Source organism: Gopherus flavomarginatus, chromosome 14 (assembly GCF_025201925.1).
Source record: "Gopherus flavomarginatus isolate rGopFla2 chromosome 14, rGopFla2.mat.asm, whole genome shotgun sequence".
Classification (NCBI taxonomy): domain Eukaryota; kingdom Metazoa; phylum Chordata; order Testudines; family Testudinidae; genus Gopherus; species Gopherus flavomarginatus.
In genome coordinates, this window is record NC_066630.1 from 37,609,532 (window position 1) to 37,627,771 (window position 18,240).

Consider the following 18,240-nt stretch of genomic DNA (forward strand, 5'->3'; position numbering starts at 1 on the left):
TCCTAGGAGCAGATTATTCCTCAGAGTGAGACCACACGGTTAGGACTATTTTCTGATATTCAGCCAAAGTTTTCTTTGCTCAATTTCATCCCATTTCCTCTGATAATTGCTTGCACATTTGAGTGCTACTCACACCACATACTCATTTTCTGCCTCAGTGTACGTTTGAGGATTTAAAAAAAAAAAAAAGATTATTTTTTTTCAGGTGACCTTCTCTACCACATGAGCATTTTGACAGTTTGTCCTGCATTCTTTCACCAAATCTTGGGAGAAACTTTAATGGATAAAAATGCTGTTTCTTATTGGAGGAATCTTCCACCCCAACTGTGCTCAGAGATCAAATCATCCCCTCCTCACTAGGGGTCTTTGCTTTCCTGTATCATAAAAATGACCATACTGGGTCAGACCAAGGTTCCATCTAGCCCAGTATCCTGTCTTCCAACAGTGGCCAAGGCCAGGTGCTTCAGAGGGAATGAACAGAATAGGGAATCATCAAGTGATCCATCCCCTGTTGAAAATTCCCAGCTTCTGGCACGTCTTGCTTTTTCTTCTCTATGACTTTCTTTTTCTAGCAGAGGCTTTTAAATGCCTTTTATATGGTGAAGTTCTTGAAGGAGAATCTTCCTAAACAGACATCAAAGAATATTTTTTTCTGTGTACAGCACACCATTTTCATTCCATGTGTGTATGAGATATTTACTCCAGGGATAAAGTAGAAAGAAGTCTGCAGGCAGGGCTTAATTTGTTCCAGGGCTTGCTAGGGCTGAGCCTGGCACCTCGCAGCTTGGCAGTTCAGAGTCCCGGCATCTCTGGGCCTGCTGCATAAGTTATAAATGTACAAGAATGGCTTGACCCACATCACCTCTTTCATTACAAATGAAGCACTGTCTGTATGTTACTAGTGTGCCCATCTTCACACTCATGAACAAGAGAAGCAGGGAATTTTGGCAAAACGTATGGGATTTCTGCAGTGCTCTCATTTAGTTTTCAGCTCTATCTGGTCCTATTCTTCTATCAGTGTCAGACAAGGAAATCCATTGAAAAAAATGACTATGGTGCAGTTTCAGAGATGTCACACCAGCTACACCACAGGAGCCCATTATTTTTACATTATAGCACCCCATTGCGTGCTGCGGCTTCACTAAAGACAAAATACAGTGTCCTTGCCCCCAAAGCACTTACAAGGTAAGGTCTCTGTCCTGCAGTGAGAACCACGCAGGCAGACCCCTGCCCCTGTGCTGAGCCCCACTGACTCCAGTGGGGCTTCACACAGCTGCAGTTGTCCATCGGCCTGAAGCAACCTGCAGGATAATAGGCTAAATTTGAACAGAAACGGTGATATACGGTAAGCAGGACTTTTGCCGACGATTACACCATGCACATCGTGTTTACCCTCAGGACAGCTGCAAGTGTCCACATTTCAATATTTAAGAGACTGTCTGACTGGCAGCCTTTTTGTTCAACATTTAATGCTGCCTCTTGCCAGCCAAGTTCTGTCTCATGGTCAGAGCTCTCAATCTCATAGGACGGCAGGAGTGTGAAGGGTTATGGCAGCACTGCGCAGAATTGCATCAGAACAGACACACGGATGGAACCTGAGTTACTCTAAGGTAGCGCGGGGGAGCCTGATAGACTCCCAGAGGATTATGATAAAGCCAGGATGAAGCTTGTGTTTCAACAGCACCTGCCAGAGTGCTGGAGCAGCCACAAAAAGTGAGCTAAACCCTGTGATGCTGACAAAGCAGGTGCCAGCTCATGCCAGGTGCCCGTGTCTCAACTGAGCACTGACAGATACTCAGCTGGAATGAGGGTGTGTCCACACTACAAGATTATAGCGACCTAAGTTACACTGCCACAGCGCCACCACAGTGATGACATCGTGTTTGCATGTCCACATTATGCTCCTTGTGGGGGCAACGTGCATCCTTCCCAGGAGCGCTTGCACTGATTGAACTGTCAGTGCGGTGCAGCTTCTGAAAGCCAGCAACAGTCGATGTCAGCAACGCAGTGTCTACATTGATAGCGTGTTGACCTAAGTGCTACGCCTCTCGCGGAGGCGGAGTTATTAAATTGGTGTAATGGGTGAGCTGCATTTGCGGGAAAATGTTAGTGTAGACACTTACAGAGTTAGGTCGACATAAGTTGCCTTGCTGCGCCCTAACTCTGTAACGGAGACCACGGCTCAGTCTGGCTCACCTGTGGGTTAAAACAAGTATTCGAGTTCTAAAAATGGCCTTCGCATCTAGACTTTATTGAATGCTTGTCAACGGTTGTGTGCATTAATCTCCCTTATATCATCTGCATACCATATTGTAAGGTAATATCTGAGCATCTGCATTGTAAGCCTCTGTAGACTGGTGAGAGTCATTAATTAGTGTGCAATGCTGGCCTACAACACCAGGTGTCATGTCCTGTCCCACAGTGAGGACCCATCAACACTAGAACTACTATTGTGGAACATCAAAGAAGATAAAGACTTTGTTGATTGCTTCCCCCACCCACCCCATGAAGAGAAGACATGCAAGTGAATTCCTCCCATCAAGTGAGTCAGCAGCTCAAACATCCCTACAAAGGAGAAACTGTATCTCTGTGCTGCTTAGACTCCAGAGGGCAAGATTTCTAGGCATAAGCATGGGGTCCCCCTGCTGCTTAGCGTGGGTTAGCCCTAAGGGACATATAGAGCTTGCTTATTATACAAACCTCTATTACCTTTAGAGTGTGTGTATGTTTACCTGCTCTAACCTTATAAATAACTCTGGTTTCCTTTTCCTAGTTAATAAATCTTTAGATAGTTTGACAGGATTGGCTACAAGCTTTGTCTTTAGTGCGAGATCTAGGGTGCAACTGACCTGGTATACGAGACTGGTCCTTTGGGTCTGGGAGTAACCTGACTACTGTTGTGACTTTTGGTGCAGGGCACCATCTCTCACAAGAGCTAGCTTGCCTAGGTTGAAAGATAGCTCAGAGTAGCCAAGGGAACCATCTATGACTCCACGGTTAGGCTGTTATGTTGCCTGACAAGTTTACACTTGATAGGTGAAATCTAAGTATAAAACCTCACAGCCAGTTTGGGATTTGTGACTTGCTTCTCAACAGTCTTCCCTGGGATTGGTACCTACACTCTTGAGCCACTCCAGGACAGCTTGACAACCTTCCCCTCTCAACCCTACACACACACACACTTAAGACTTCTCCCAAGTGTATATTCTGGCTCTCAGTCTCCCCTCCTTGATTAGTGTAGAAGCAGTGTCTTCAGACACAAAGATCTGGTGGTGTGCACTTCTCCATATAAAGACCCCAACTCTCTTTTTCCCCATCTTAGTGCTCAATGCAGAATGAAGGCCCGGGGGGGGGGTGGGGGGAGAAGTGATCCCATAGTAGCTTAAGAGCGCTCTGCCCCCGGCTTTAGTCAGAGCAACCTCAAGGGGTCTCTAACAAATCTTTTGCTTCCCATGCCTCCCTATGAGAGCAGACAGAGCACAGCACACTCAGACCACATCCCTTCCCTCTCCCAAGGATAACCGGTACCGACCCTGGACACACCCCCTAAAACAGGAGCTAAGAGGAGGGTCAATGGAGTTTTTATATCAGCTTGGAAGGTCCCCTGTGCTGGGAGTAGATCCCACCAGAAAACTGAACCCAAACAGTCTTTCCAAGATGGAGTTACTGTTGACAATTGGCTCCCCTTGACAACGAATACCCATTTTTATTTTTTATCTTATAACAAAGGATCTTAATGTTTTCCTACAGAGTGAACCATCTCTTAACAGAAAGAGACTCATTAGTGCTTCCCCCCACCTGTGATCATGGAACATCCCTGTGGCAGCCACAGCAGGGAAGTACAAGGGAAAGAAATGTTAGCAGACTATTCGCATACTTCAGCTTCTTTTAATAGCATTTAACAGCTGGAAACGAAGAGAAGGAGCTGTTACCCTGTGACCACCCAGCTCTCTGCAGCCCCTCACTGATTTGTGGACCACAGTTTGGAACTGCTGACTTAAAACAAATACATGTTTACAGTATGCTACAAATTAATTAAGCTCAGTTAAGTTACACCCATCTAATGAGGTGAGGTTAGAACTAGTACTTAAATAAGTATTACCATATTCTGAGATACCACTCCACACTAGCTGTTCCATTTTAAAAAGTACACTGAGAAGTCATATATTGCCTAAAAATTAGGCTTTTATAAAGACAAACTTCTACAAAACCGAAGACCAGTAGAATTAGTAGTTTGTTTTTAAACAAGATAGTCCCCAAATATTGCAGCACTGTGCAAGTCCATGAGAACCAGAAAGTGAAAAAAAAATAAACAAAAGTTGCAACTGATTAATCTGTTTTCATTGTCCAACCAGAGAGAAATGCAAAGAACATAGATAAGGGATTAAAAATCACTTTTAACAATTATTTTAATATCCATAACTTAGATTTTAATATATTTTACTTCCCTTTAATATTGAAAGCTTATACTATTTCAGTGCAACAGCATCCCTCTAAAAAGAGTAAAAACCTATAGACACTTACAATAGGTGATCCTTATAGTGGGGACACAAAAACAAGAAAAAATCTATCACAAGCAAGTCTGCATTACACATAGTCATCTATCTGTGACTGGATTTATATACTTCATACCATTCCAACTTCAGTCAGTCACCTAGAGTGGGCTTGAAATGTCTTTAGAATCAATAGTATTCACAGACAAGCATTCACCTGTGACACAAAAGCCACTTAGAATAAGTGATTATCAGTACATTTAACATCAGAATTTGTTTAACCCTAAATTCATTAGCAGAAAACTCACAGTGTTAAATTAGAAAATACCAGCTTATCTCTCTTCCAGGTGAAGATGAAGACAACAACAGGAGACACTGATTCACTTCACCTGTAGTGGAGACCCGTCCCTTCCTGGAAAAATAGGTGGAGCCTTGGTTGCATGCCTGGCTAGACCTCACGGGTTGTATCTCCAGCCTGGCCACAATTTCTAGAGAAGACACCCACTGGTTTTCTTAGCAATGTCTGGCACTTAGGTGCGGCCTTTGTATCTATTAGCCTTTAGAATCTCTTTAAAGAAATGGGACCTTCTCCTTTGTCCACATGCTAGAAAGTTGTTTTTCCCTAGCAAAGAGTTGCCTCCTGTATACAATGTCACTCTTTCTCTGTTAGCTGGTATAGGGCCAGATTCTGCTTTGACTTATGCACACCAGTCATTCAGAGTAACCCAACTGAACTCAATGCAATTATTTGGTCATGTTTAGATCAGTGTAATTAAGAGCAGAATCAAACCACAGTCACATCTAGAGTTATAAACTAATCCCCCTTCCCACACAGTCTTTTTATTATGAGCCTGTAGACCCACTGTCTCACCAAAAAAAAAAAAAAAAGCTTTTTTCTGTGGGGGGCGGTTACAAGTGTTGCACAATCTTGCTACTCTTTGACAAACAGCCGGGTAATGACTTTCAAACACGTGTTGTTTCTTAGAAACCAAAGAATGTCTTTGTAGCTCATGTACCACCCTTTCCCGCATCCACCCACCCACATACCTATTCTCTTATCAGTTTTCTCCTTCTCAGCTAGGAAACTGATTTTTAAATGTGTTTTTTACTTCCTGCCTTTTGAAAGACACTAGAATTAACTTGCTTATTTCATACCACAAACCTTTCATGCTGTGCCCTTTGTGCACTAGTATAATGGTCAATCACAGCATAGCTCTGAGAGTAGGTATTGCTAGACAGCAAGACGTGGTGCCTAACAAGCTCTTTTCATCAAAGGATTTATAAGCACTTCATGAGATTATTGAAATGCCACAAAACTGATTCAGTAGAAGATTAGACAGGGAACCTGAAGCATGCAGCTGTTTAGCAACTTGTTCAACATCAGAAAAAGTCAAAGGCAGACTTGTGACTAGAACTCAAAGTCCTCAGTCCTAGAGTCCTGCCCTAACCACTAGACCAGCAGTTTTCAAACTGTCTGAGCTGAGGCCCTCTTTGAATTACAATTTTTTATTGTGCCTCCCCTACCTCACCCAGACCAAAAAAAGAGGTGAGTTGGGGGAGGTGGCACCTGCCACACCAGGCTGAAGCCCAAGCTGCCTGGCATCACTGTTCCCTCCCCACAACATTCCTCCACACCTCCTGTACTGGACCTGTGAGCTGACTGCTACTGCAGAGTCCACAGAGGGAGCACAACACATTGTGTATCCAAGTCCTGCAAAATAGCTGCTTTAAAAAATGTGTTTCTTAGCAACAGAATAACTACAAGAGGAATTAGATCAGATATTTAGTGTGAGAGCACTTGGAACATAGCAATTTGCATGTAAGTTATAATGTTGGCTTAAACACCTTGGCTGAGATCCTCAGAGGTATTTAGGCACTTAACTCCCTCCAAAATCAATGGAAGCTAGGAACCTAATACCTTTTGAGATCTGGACCCTGAAAAATGTCACGGTTCACTCACAGAGTTCCTCCCCCATCTTGTGGAGTACCTGATCCTGCAGCTGGACAGACACAGCAAGTTCTTCATTCTCCCGTGCAGAAAGTTTCTCCTGCAGTGCCAGCAGCTCTTCCTGCAGCTGCAGCTTCTCCTCCTGCAGCTGGGCCATAGACTCCACCATCTTCTGGATCATAGGAAACTGACGTGCTCCTGACAAGCTGGAGCATTTCCCACCAAAGAATCTTCCGCCTGCAACAAGAAGAGTGTTAGCATTGCATTTACAAAGCAGCAGGTAGGTGTGACTGTATGGGGGTGGGCAGCGCGTGATGAAGTGACAGATGCACGCCAGGAAAGGCCAGTAAGTGTGGACTAAAAGTAGGGCCGACTAAATGACTAAAGTGGAGCAGGAGATGTAAAGACAAAAAGAAAAGGACCATAATGGCAGTGAAAACCCCAGATTCCTTCCTGAGCTGCATGAGCTTAACCTGTGTAGAGGACCATTTCATGGCTCCAATCACCACCCACTGCTCCAATCAATGCTCTGAGGGAAGGAACCAGCAGTGAAGCCCAGTGCAGTTCTGCCAGCCCCCAGAAGGAGCTGCAGCGATGCTCCAGATACAGAAGATGAATCATTTGATTGGAAGTTTTTCCTGACATAAGTGTGCACACCTTTCAACAGTAATTTGTTTGATAGTTCTGTGCACGCTGACAGAATCAAAACGAGGCTGTGATTCTGTAAGCACGTACGCATGTGCCTAACTACTCATGTAAGCGGTCTTACTGACTGTAGCAGGACTACAGAGCTCCGCCATAGTAAAGTCACACGCATGCTTAAGTTCATGTAGGACCAGGGCTGAAGAAAATGTCGCAGAGGGCATTTGAGAGAAATCCTGACAATTCAATACCTTACAATATTTTTTAAATTTTCTTTCAAAGCTGTTCAGTTCGTCATAGATGGAAAATGGTGGCCACTCAACCAATGGAAGCATGTGGGGAACAATGTTCCAAGCACAGAGATGCAAGCAAGAAATAGAGTGCGACAGCGACGGCACAAACGTCACATCTCCACAGTCACAACCCCCCAGGAAACTCCCTGTTGGCCATTTGGCTGGTGAAAAGTACACAGTGAACACACAAGCATGTGACGTTCATAAATACCCCACTGCTTCTGAGCCCTGGGCTGAGGAGTTCATCGACCGCTGACTTCCACATTCCTGGCTCCACAAGCAAGAAAGAAAACACAGACAGAGCCCGTGATTTCATTTAAGACATTAAAAAAAGTGCTTTGGGGCAAACTGAGGAAAATAACCCAAAACACCCTTTGCAATGGGCAATAGTTCTACCAAGAAGTGGGGCTGAGCCAAGGGGACTACGAGGCATTTCACTTTTGGCTGTGGCCAGCAAGTGAAGGAGCGCACCAGCCACCATCCAAAGCATGGCAACAATGGCTATCTAGTGAAGAGGATAATGCAGCAATCTCCTTCCTCCATGCCACATGCTGTAATTTCCTAACAGTGCTCCATGGTCACATCTCACTCATTTTTCCCACTCGGCTCCTATCGGTAATAATCTGGCCCTACAAAACAGTAAGGGCAGGTTTGGTCTGCAGCTCCTATCTACATGTCTAAGCACTTACATGGGCCTCATAATGGTAGTGTCTGAGCACGTCATGGTCGTCGGTGGATCTTGTCCTCACAACACCCCTATGAGGTAGAGAAGTACTAGCCCCCTTTTTAATTTTACAGCCAGACTAAATAACATAGGAAGTCTGTGGCTGAGCCAGGGCTCAAACGCATCTCTCATAAAGGCCTAGTCCAGTGACGTACCCACTAGTCCATCCCGTCTTTGCAAGGCCTTTTTTTCTACTCTCATCTGAAGTCCCTCAGGTAATGTCAGGCTTTACTATTCATATTTTTTAATTCAGACGAACAAAAAAAAAAATCACACTAAATTCCGATGGCTTGATCTGACACCAGTGGCAGGTGAGGGAGGGGCTGACAGTGGCTGCAATGCACAGTGGACAAACAAGCTGGAAAAATGAGGCGCTGTGGAAGGAAATTGCGCAGCTATTTTCTCACTGCTCTGCCCTCAGCAGTGAGGAAACAAAAGGCAACTCACAGCTCCTTTTATTGTTTGAACTGAAATGAATTACAAAGGGAGCATTATTTTTTGGAAGCAGGTTGTGGATGGCTTTATATGGTTTAGATTATATTTGGGCTTACGTTATTGATTGGAGAAAGGGGATAACAGCAGTCTATCCTATAGACATACATGTTCATAGAGGCCTAACATTGTAGCTCATGTAACTAATCCTTAAAGTACTTGTTACTTCCCAGGTGGAAGTAAAGGGACGGGCTAGTTCCCAGGATTTGGGGTGACACTACAAGGAGGCACTATGGTGGTGAGGAGGGAGAATCTGTGGCCATAAGAAAGAGAGATTAGGTCAGGATTCCAGCCTGCCATGAGCCTAATACCACGCTGCCCTGCCTCTCACCTGTTAAAACAACTACTAGAAATGACACAGTTCTGTGGCTTCAAGGCCAAATAGGGCTGGTAATTGTCTGGCTAAGTGCAAGCAGTCAAAGTTGCTTGCTTTATGCAAAGTGTATTTATCAGAAGAAGCTGCTTTTGCTGCAAGACTGATTTTTTTTCTATGTAAACCTTTGGTAGCTCTGTCTCTTTTTAAGACACGTGTTTGGACCATATGGAAGTGTTTAATATACCAACTGCGGGCCTTTGACGTGTTCCTCTCTGTATAGAGAAGTTATGGGATAATGGTGTGAGCAAAGGGCTGAAAAGCAGCTATTGAGTTCTAATCCTAGCTCTGTCACTGATTCGGTGTGTGACCATGGCCCAGTTCAAAGGTATAACAGGATCCAAGGGCTGAATTCAAACTAGAAATAAGATGCATGCCAAGGGTTGTGGAGGAAATTGTTTAATCTAGATTGGATGTTTTTCTAAAAGGTATATTCTAGTTCAAACAGGAACTAATTTGGGGAAGTGCTATGGATACAGGTGGTCAGAGCAGATGATCGCCTGGTCCCTTTTGGCCTCGTAGCCTATGAATAGGGCCAATATTTTCACAAATGACCACTGATTCTGGGTGGCATTTTGCCTCAATTTTTGAGTACTTGAGACACCCTTAAAGTGACTTGAGTTGGCCGTCCAGAAGCAGTGTGCACCTTTGTTGGCTTTTAATCTCTCTTAGTAACTGAGTTTCTCCATATGTAAAAGAGGATACTATACATCAGAGGGGATAACACCTACCAGATGTTAAGAAAAGAACCTGTATAGTCATATATAAATGCAAAGTGTTATTCCTTTGGGAGTGTTCTCTCACCTCAAAAGTGCTATCCTAAGATAAAAGGAGATGTCAGGGCATGTCTGAAACCACTGTGTATCTGTGTGTATTACCTAATTTAATCCTGTGCTGGGACACTGAATCCTTCTGCTATGGAATTTAAACCAGTCAATTAAAAACCACGGCAATTGTACGCAACTTAATTCAAACAAAGCATGAAGATTATTCTATGCTTTGAACATGTTCCCCTTTGGTCCAGGTGTATCATCTGTTCCAATATGTTATTCTACAGAAATTATTTTTGGGAGACCGGAGGCTTGGAAAGGCAGGTCTGCCAATGGCACAGGCAGCTTACATTATATAACTTACCACACAGACTTACTGGTTGGGAAGCTAATTACACAGCAGTAGTCTATGTATGCTAGAGTTCAAAGGAAGGCAGACACTTTATACTGTGAGTTAAACACACACAGCTTTTCAGACACAGCCACACAGACTTTCATGCTTGTTCTGAAAAACTTTTAAAGTGGACATCAGTGACTTCCACAAAGGCTGCAGCCAGATGTGTACAAACAACAAAATATGTTGATTATATACGGAGCAGATCAGACCATAGGATTTATATGGGGCATTTAACACTGAAATTGTATAGTACATGCTGAGGTAGCCAGCAGTTGATGTGCAAAATGTACAAATGAAATGTCCTGTTATTTCAACACTTTCTGGTTTTTCAGTTGTTTATAGGTAGGGCCCTACCAAATTCACAGCCATGAAAAACACCTCACAGACCGTGAAATCTGGTCTCCCCCCGCAAAATCTGGTCTTTTGTGTGCTTTTACCCTATAGCACACAGATTTCCTGGGGGAGACCAGTGTTTCTCAAATTGGGGGTCCTGACCCCAAAGGGAGTTGTGAGGGGGGTAACAAGGTTATTTTAGGGGGGGTCGCAATATTGCCACCCTTACTTTGGCACTGGTGCCTTCAGAGCTGGGCTGCTGGAGAGTGGCAGCTGTTGGCTGGGCACCCAGCTCTGAAGGCAGCACCCCACCAGCAGCAGCACAGAAGTAAGGGTGGCAATACCATGCCATGCCATCCTTACTTCTGCATTGGTGCCTTCCGAGCTAGGCGGAAGGAGAGTGCGGCTGCTGACCGAGGGCCCAGCTCTGCAGGCAGCAGGGCAGAAGTAAGGGTTGCAATGACATGACCTGCCATCCTTACTTCTGTGCTGCTGCTGGCGGCGGCTCTGCCTTCAGAGCTGGGCTCCCTGCCTGCAGCTGCTGCTCTCCAGCTGCCCATCTCTGAAGGCAGCGCCACCACCAGCCAGCAGCACAGAAGTAAGCGTAGCAGTACCGCAACCCCCCTATTCCCCTACAACTCCTTTTTGGATCAGGACCCCTACAATTATAACACCGTGACAGTTCAGATTTAAATAGCTGAAGTCATGACATTTACAATTTTTAAAATTCTATGACCGTGAAATTGACCAAACTGGACTGTGAATTTGGTAGGGTTCTATTTATAGCTGACCGTGCAGTGTCTTGAGCCTCTCTAATCGGCAGCTTGCCAACCATTTGCCAGAGAATGGGGAGCCTATAAAGCAGGGAAGCCTGCTACACCTACGAACAAAGCCAGTAAAAAGCTCAAGGAGTATTAGCAGATGGAGGGATCAGCAAAGTTCAGATGAGCCATTTGCCTCAGGTGGGCACAGCTAGAAAAGCAGCGAAATGCTTAGCGAAGTGGCAGTGGGACCAGGGCAGCAGAGGAGGAAACAGCAGCAGCAGCAGGGGGGTTCAGAGAAGGGGGCACCGCAGACTTGTGAAGATAAATTCTAGGTCTAACTCACTGTACACTTACTCTGGTTATGTCCTTTTCACACACTAGTTACCCCGCCTGAGAAGAGAGCTGCAGTTCATGTGTCTGCCTACTCCTTGCATTACTTTTTGTCTCTTGGCACCTTACATTTCCAGCTGGCACGCCTTCCTCCTTTCTTATGCTCCTTCCTGTTTCTGTCACTGAGCCGCCTCTTCCTCTCTCTGCGTAACATGCTTGGCACTCTCCCGCACACACTGTCCTGAGGCCCGCTCAGGGCGGAGAGAGCCGTCTCCCACAGATAACCCAGTAAGTTCTAAACCAGAGCATGGCAGGGAGTGGCTCACTCTGATGTGTCTGGACAAGCCCAGGTAATTAGTTTCTGATGGAGAAAACGAATAATAGGAATCAAAATCCAACTTCCAGCACAGTTTCTGAGTAGCTTTTTCCTCACCAAAGACACGAGGCCTGAATCTGTAAACTAGGACTAACCCCCAGAGAAGTCAATGGAGTTAAACTGGCGTTAGTGGATAAGAATCAGACCTGCATTTCTCTCATAAAGGTGAATATGCTTCCATGCACCTTTAGTGAAAAGCTCTTGCTTCACCTCCTTTTTCCCACCAAGAGACTACAACCCTGAAGAGACACTTACATTCACTGGTCTCTTGTACTAGAGATGCTGCCTATAGAAGGATGGGAAGCAGGACAAAAGGAGCAATGAGGACTCCATTTCTGCCAAATCCACATTGTCACTTTGGAAGTTAACAAGGGAGAGGGATAAATGAGCTCTGAATGACTACCAACAGCAGACCAGCCTCTTGAACACATTGCAGGAGATAGTGTCCTCAGAAGTTGTATGACAGCAAAGATGAGGCCCCACGTTTGAGCTGTCAATTTAAGTGCTTAAGATTCAGAAGAGTATCTGGGCAAGACGCAGCTTTCAAAGCAAGTCATATAACCTTCTGAAATGCCATTTATCTCCTCTCGTGGGAGGGGGACTGAAGACAAAACCAAAATATTTAAACAAGACCCAACAGCACAGAGACAGGCGGCAAAACAGACACAGAACAGGACAAAAACTCAGGCTGAGGAGATGCAAGGTAGCAGGGATGAAGAGGAAAGGAGGCGGTAATGCACTAGGAGGAATAGGTGGTTATAACTGCACTGTGATAAAGTTTCCTTAAAAGAGATTAAATGAACAAGATCATTTTGCTTCAGATCGAAGGTTAGATTAATCTGTCAGTGACCTGACATGACCCAGCACAGTTAATTTTTTTTACCTGCGTGCAAACACCTGGCTTGCATTTGATCCCTCCTGAGCCCAAGTCATTCCCTAATGAGTAATCAGTTTCTATTTATATAAAAGAATCATTGCATTAGCTGTGAGCTGAGGAAATTCACTTACCCCCAATCTCATTTCACTGTGAAGCAGTTTCTTTCTGATTTTGTTGCCTTAAGACAGAGATAGGCGTGAGAATTAATGGCCATCAATTCTCATGCCTCCCCCTTTACCTGTTTTCCCAATGTTCATGCTGCAGGCTTTCTGGCCCTGCGCTCCAGCGTCCCAGTTGTGAGCAGACCCCGACCTCTTCTCTATGCCCAGCTTCTGGGTCCTACACTGAGTCTGTGGCTGGCGATGATTCTCCTTGTTCTTCACCTGACTCTTGTCCTTGCACAACTTGTCCTGCAAGGCCTGGGTTCAAAACACAACCATTTTCCCTTTAAAGGGCATTGTAACTCAAGAGGACACAAACCTCCCTAGACTTCTTGTCATAGACTGAGTGAGATTTGGAAAGGTGACCCTGTGTCCGAGGGTATTGAAATCATTACAGGTATCTCAGTATTTCAAGCTGTATTTCTGCTGTCTTCACATCTTCATCGCTTCCCCGCACCACTCTGATCTGGTCAACTCCCCACCTGCTAAAACCAAACCCCTTCCCATTGCTGTTCCAACCTAATCAAACTCCAGCCTGTGCCATCCCACTAAAGCCATCGGTGCCCTCTTCCCCAATGACCTCCTACGTTCTCCCACACTTTCCCTCCAGCTTTCAGCTCTCATCAACCTCAAGTTTCCAAAAGGTCAGTCACAAGGCAAAAGACAAGAAGCAGCAGACACATGGTCTCAGATACAAACTACAGACTGGAAATCGGCATCTCAAATAGCGGTCATTTTTCAAAGTTCTGAAACCTCTGTTTTGGAGAGAAAGGAACAAGGAGAAGACAGGCGGAGGACAGAAAATTAGATGGCAATGTAGGAAAAAAAGATACTCAATTACAGTGACTGAGGCTGATCCATTCATCACATAGCAGGTGATTTCCTGATTGCAATCAGGCGAGCCAAGCCAAGATTGATGGGGAAAAGGAGGAGAGAAAAAAAATCAGTTTCAGCAGCAATGAAACCAGACAGAGTGAATCAGAAACCAGAGACAGAAAAGATGCATTAAGTCATTTAGTCCACATAGCCCCAAACATGGTTCAGTGCAGGGATTGTTCCTCTCACTACATTTGCTGGTGTTCTACCCAGTCTAGTTTCAGATCACCCAAGCAATGATTCTTCCACCATGTTCCCCAGCAGACGTCACCAGAGCTTTCCAGATTTCAGTGTCAGGAAGTTTTCATTTACATTCAGCCTTGATTTTCCTTTCCTTAATTTCATCCCATTCCTCCTAGTTACACCCCCATCCTTGAACCACCTTGAACAAGTCCTCACTCTCTTTAATATTTGACATCCTTTTGGTAGATAGTCGTGTCCCTCCCTACCTTTGTTGTAGTTCAGCCAAGATGCACGTTTAGCTTAGTCTATCCTTTAATATATAGGAATGTATCCTTTAATCTAGCCTCATAAATCAATGGCTTCAGCTTCTAAATCACGGTTATTGTTCTCTGTATTCTTTCCAATATGTCAGCACCTCCCTGGTCAAGAGGGACCCAGTTCAGTACACAGTATTCTAGTTGGCGTAGTCATTCTACAGATTGTCCGTTCTGCATTCCGTGACATGTTGTTTCTGAATTCACGCTGGCTTTTTCTGCTGCTATATCACATTGTAAGCTCATTTCCATGGACCATTTAACAATGAGCCACTGTTCAGAGGCACGGATTTGGAGCAAGCCTAACTTCTAACAGTTTTATGACAGATCTGGAAGGATGGAGAGGAATAAGGGGATTATCATAATTTATGTAACAATTATTCAGTAGCTTGAAAAAAAATCTATATTCTTCTCCATTCCAGGAGCAAGCCTTCTCCTTTCTGCCACCCCAGGAAAGATTACGCTGCTTCCACTGCTGTGCCAGGACTGCCTTAAAGCTCTGCAGACAGGACTCTGAAGCTGTCTCTATAGTGACAATTGTAGGGATTTCTCCGCTGCAGATCTAATGCCAGGGCACTAGCAGTGATCAGTTCACTAGTGTAGACCAGACACTAGCATTTTCACCCTCACGTCATCTGAAAGCAAGTGTAGATGACATAGTGGTACAAGCAGTCTCACCTTTGCTCTCACCAGTGGAATTGTACTGGTGCTGGAGCAATGATGGAATGTTTTCGGAAAATCTGTCAGTGTGGGCATGGGTTTTGTTGTAATCTGTTCACTGACTGAGACTTGAGAATTTCCCCCCACCCCATTCAGAAGCTACTTTTATTAGTTACACTGTATCTATAATGTTCTGAAATAAGGCAAGTTTTACTGGTAAAACTTTGTAGTGTAGACCAGGCTTAAGATCCTAAAAGCACTGTACGATAGGTGAGCAGTGCCACACGAGTAAGTCCCTGCCCTGAAGAGCAGAAACCTGAAAGGCATGAGTGAGTACAACACACAGCACAAAATGGTGAATGGTTATTACAGCTGGAATGTTTCTGAATTGAACTTCAAAACGAGGGAGACCAGTTCTCAGACTGCAGCCAGAACACAACATGTGGCACTTCGATAGTGCCTGTCATCCCACATTCTAGAAGCACTTTACAAGAGGTAATTCCTGAAGCTATACCAGGCGCTGGGCCTGGACGGAAAGTGGAGCAGAGCTGCCTCTACACTTCTGTGAAACACACAGGTATTGTCTCCATTGTATAGAGACATGGATTAAGTGACTTGCTCAAAGTCCAACAATGAATGAGTGACAGAAATGGAAATAGAACCCAGGAGTCCTGACTCTCAATCCTTTGTTCTAAACCCTCCATATGAAATTCCTACCATCTTCTCCCCCACCCATGATCCACCTAATCAGTAGTTAGTAAACACTATTGCACAACCCTAGATATGAGATAAGGTGTATGCAATGCATGGGGTGGATTTTTTGTTTGCTTGTTTGTTTGTTTTGTCTTCTTCCTCCCTTGGATGCTTATTATATAAATCGAAAGTGACACCAAAAATGTTATTCTTAACAGTTCCACTAAACCTTTACCACTTCCTCACTGGATTTGGTTTCCTAACACTTTCCAGACAACCGAGACATATTTTTCCAACACCCTTTCCATCTCCACTCAAGCAATAAAGTATTACAACAAAGTGCCTTTATGCAACAGAATAAATTGTATTCTGAAAAGAGACAAGCTAGTTTTAAAAATCTGGCACCTAAATCTAAGAGTGTTGTTTTTTTTTTTAATTAGCTAGTAGTTGCTCTATAATCTGAGTTCCTACCTTACTCCTTAGAGGATTTTCTGCTGTGAGAGTGGTGGTACTACTAAGTTCAATCAGCTGTGAGTTTCACAATGAGGACACTTATCACATTCCCCCCAAATGCATCCTGCTGGGAAACACTGAGATCTCTACTACTGATTTTTGGTTTGGGATCCTCTACCGATAATGGCCCTGATCCTGGGCTGTGGCTGAGAGGAGTTCAGTGCAGCCCTATATCTAGAGAGTGCAAAGGTGACTGCAAGCAACCTTTATTCCTTCCAGATTTTCGAACTGCTGGGGATTGATTCAGCCCTTGACACAAGTTAGGGCTGCTTTGACTTACACCCTGCCAGCAACAGTCCCCAAGGGACCATCCAACAGATCATAATAGCCCGAATGCAGAGCATTCCTGCCTTCCCCAACACATCCTTTCTCTTCCTGAGACATGTCCCTGATATGTCCAGGCACCAGAAGTTGTGATGAGGCCTGGTGTAGTGTCATTACATGAGCCTAATGTCACCAGGAAATCCTTCATACACCTCAGGTATTCCCCAGTGGAGAAGTCCAGCTATTTTTTGGCTCCTTTACACTGCAGGCAGATGACTTCTAGATGCCAATATTACACTTAGTTGATAACCCACTCCCTTTTCCATAAAGACACAGCTGAAAAGATACACAGTTCAGCAGGAAACCACCGAGTGCCAGAAGATAAAGAACGCGTTCCTCAGTAGGCGCCCTGGCTTTCATTCCTCTCTCCGAAGGGGATCAGGGGTTCCTTACCTGCACGGTCACGCAGGGGCCTTGTGGACTCGCAGCGCCGCACCAGTTCGAGTCCTCTTCAGTGTCACTGAGGAGTGAATCCTGTCCACTCCCTTAAACAAAACAAAAAAGAATGTTAAATAAATCAGCCCAGGAGAAACTGACTACAAACAGCTTGTGTAGCAGAGAGTGAGGAGGGATCCCTTTAGATTGATTCAGTCTTGGGTATGCCTCCTGTTCTCATTCAGCAAGCCTGTCTCCTCCTTCTCTCCCCCCCAAGTTCTGTTCCAGGCCATCCATCATCATGCTAGTAACTAAAGCTGGTATCCAAGCCCCCTCCCTTCTCTGGCTCACAGCCACGGTCATTAACAACTACCGTCAAGCTTTCGATTCCTGCTGCCCAAAATACTTCAGGTCAGAGCTTTGTATGAAATCTCATCCACAGGGCCATATACTAAAGAGAGGAGGAGAGATGGGGGGTCGGGGGCGGGGGAGAAGGAAAAGGTGTAAGCAAAGCTACAGTATGCCCACCTGAGTGATCTGAGACCTGTCAAACTCATTTCACATATGACTACAACTTCCTCTTCGTACATCATTTGGAAAATGTAAAGCACCATACAAGAACAAAGTATTATTACAACTTTGGCAATGTTGATTAGCAAAATAAGCCCTTTAGGGCAAATATGATCTGTTGGCAAATGAATATAAGTTATAGGAATCCAAACTGTAGAAATCTATTCATGTATCTTTATGAAGAACCCTGTAAACAATCCAAACAGACTCTGAAGAATTATGCAAACTTCACCTCTCAATCTACAAGGCTGTCAGACGCGTGAACTTTTTCTGTACTGTCAAAACTCCCACACAAGGGGATTGGGAATCAGGATTCCTGGCTTCTCCTCCCACCTTTGCTACTCGCTTATTTTGTGACTTCAGTATCTATGACCTTATCCCCTATCTAGTTGCCCGACCAGGTCTGCATCACAAAACCTGTCTAACTGACACTGCAGAACTAGTGAGCTAACACCTCCTCCCCCAGAATGTGTTTCACTACAGAAACAGAACCAAGATGGACAAATCTAGAGGCAGCGTAGCCACTCTGTTCTTTTTTGGGTCCAAATGCAGAAAAAGCTCACTTGAGAAAATGGATCATTTCCCAGCTCTCTCACTGCTCAGCCAAAAATCAACCCGTGGATGGAGAGCAGCTGGCTAAAGCTGAACCCTGGCAGGACCATTGAAGTGATACTGGTAGGAAGTGGCAAGCACTTTAAAGAACTTGCCTCCTTTCTCACATCCCCCACTCTCAAGAGTGTCTGTTACCACAAGGCTATG

General features: G+C 44.7%; 1 protein-coding gene across 9 annotated transcripts in view; it reads right to left on the reverse strand.

Moving 5' to 3' along the window:
• KIFC3 (kinesin family member C3) overlaps positions 1–18,240 on the reverse strand; it is a 60,841-nt gene that overhangs the window by 18,234 nt on the left and 24,367 nt on the right. For 5 of the 9 annotated variants that reach the window (XM_050922961.1, XM_050922960.1, XM_050922957.1 and 2 more), the window contains exons 3-5: positions 16,930–17,021; positions 13,051–13,231; positions 6,482–6,678 (exon numbers count right to left, since the gene is read on the reverse strand). In XM_050922961.1, the coding sequence (XP_050778918.1) occupies positions 6,482–6,678; positions 13,051–13,231; positions 16,930–17,021 (470 nt within the window). Of the gene's footprint in view, positions 1–6,481; positions 6,679–7,587; positions 7,648–13,050; positions 13,232–14,298; positions 14,374–16,929; positions 17,022–18,240 lie in introns of those variants that run through there. The other 4 variants (XM_050922962.1, XM_050922964.1, XM_050922963.1 and 1 more) reach the window with 4 other exon arrangements.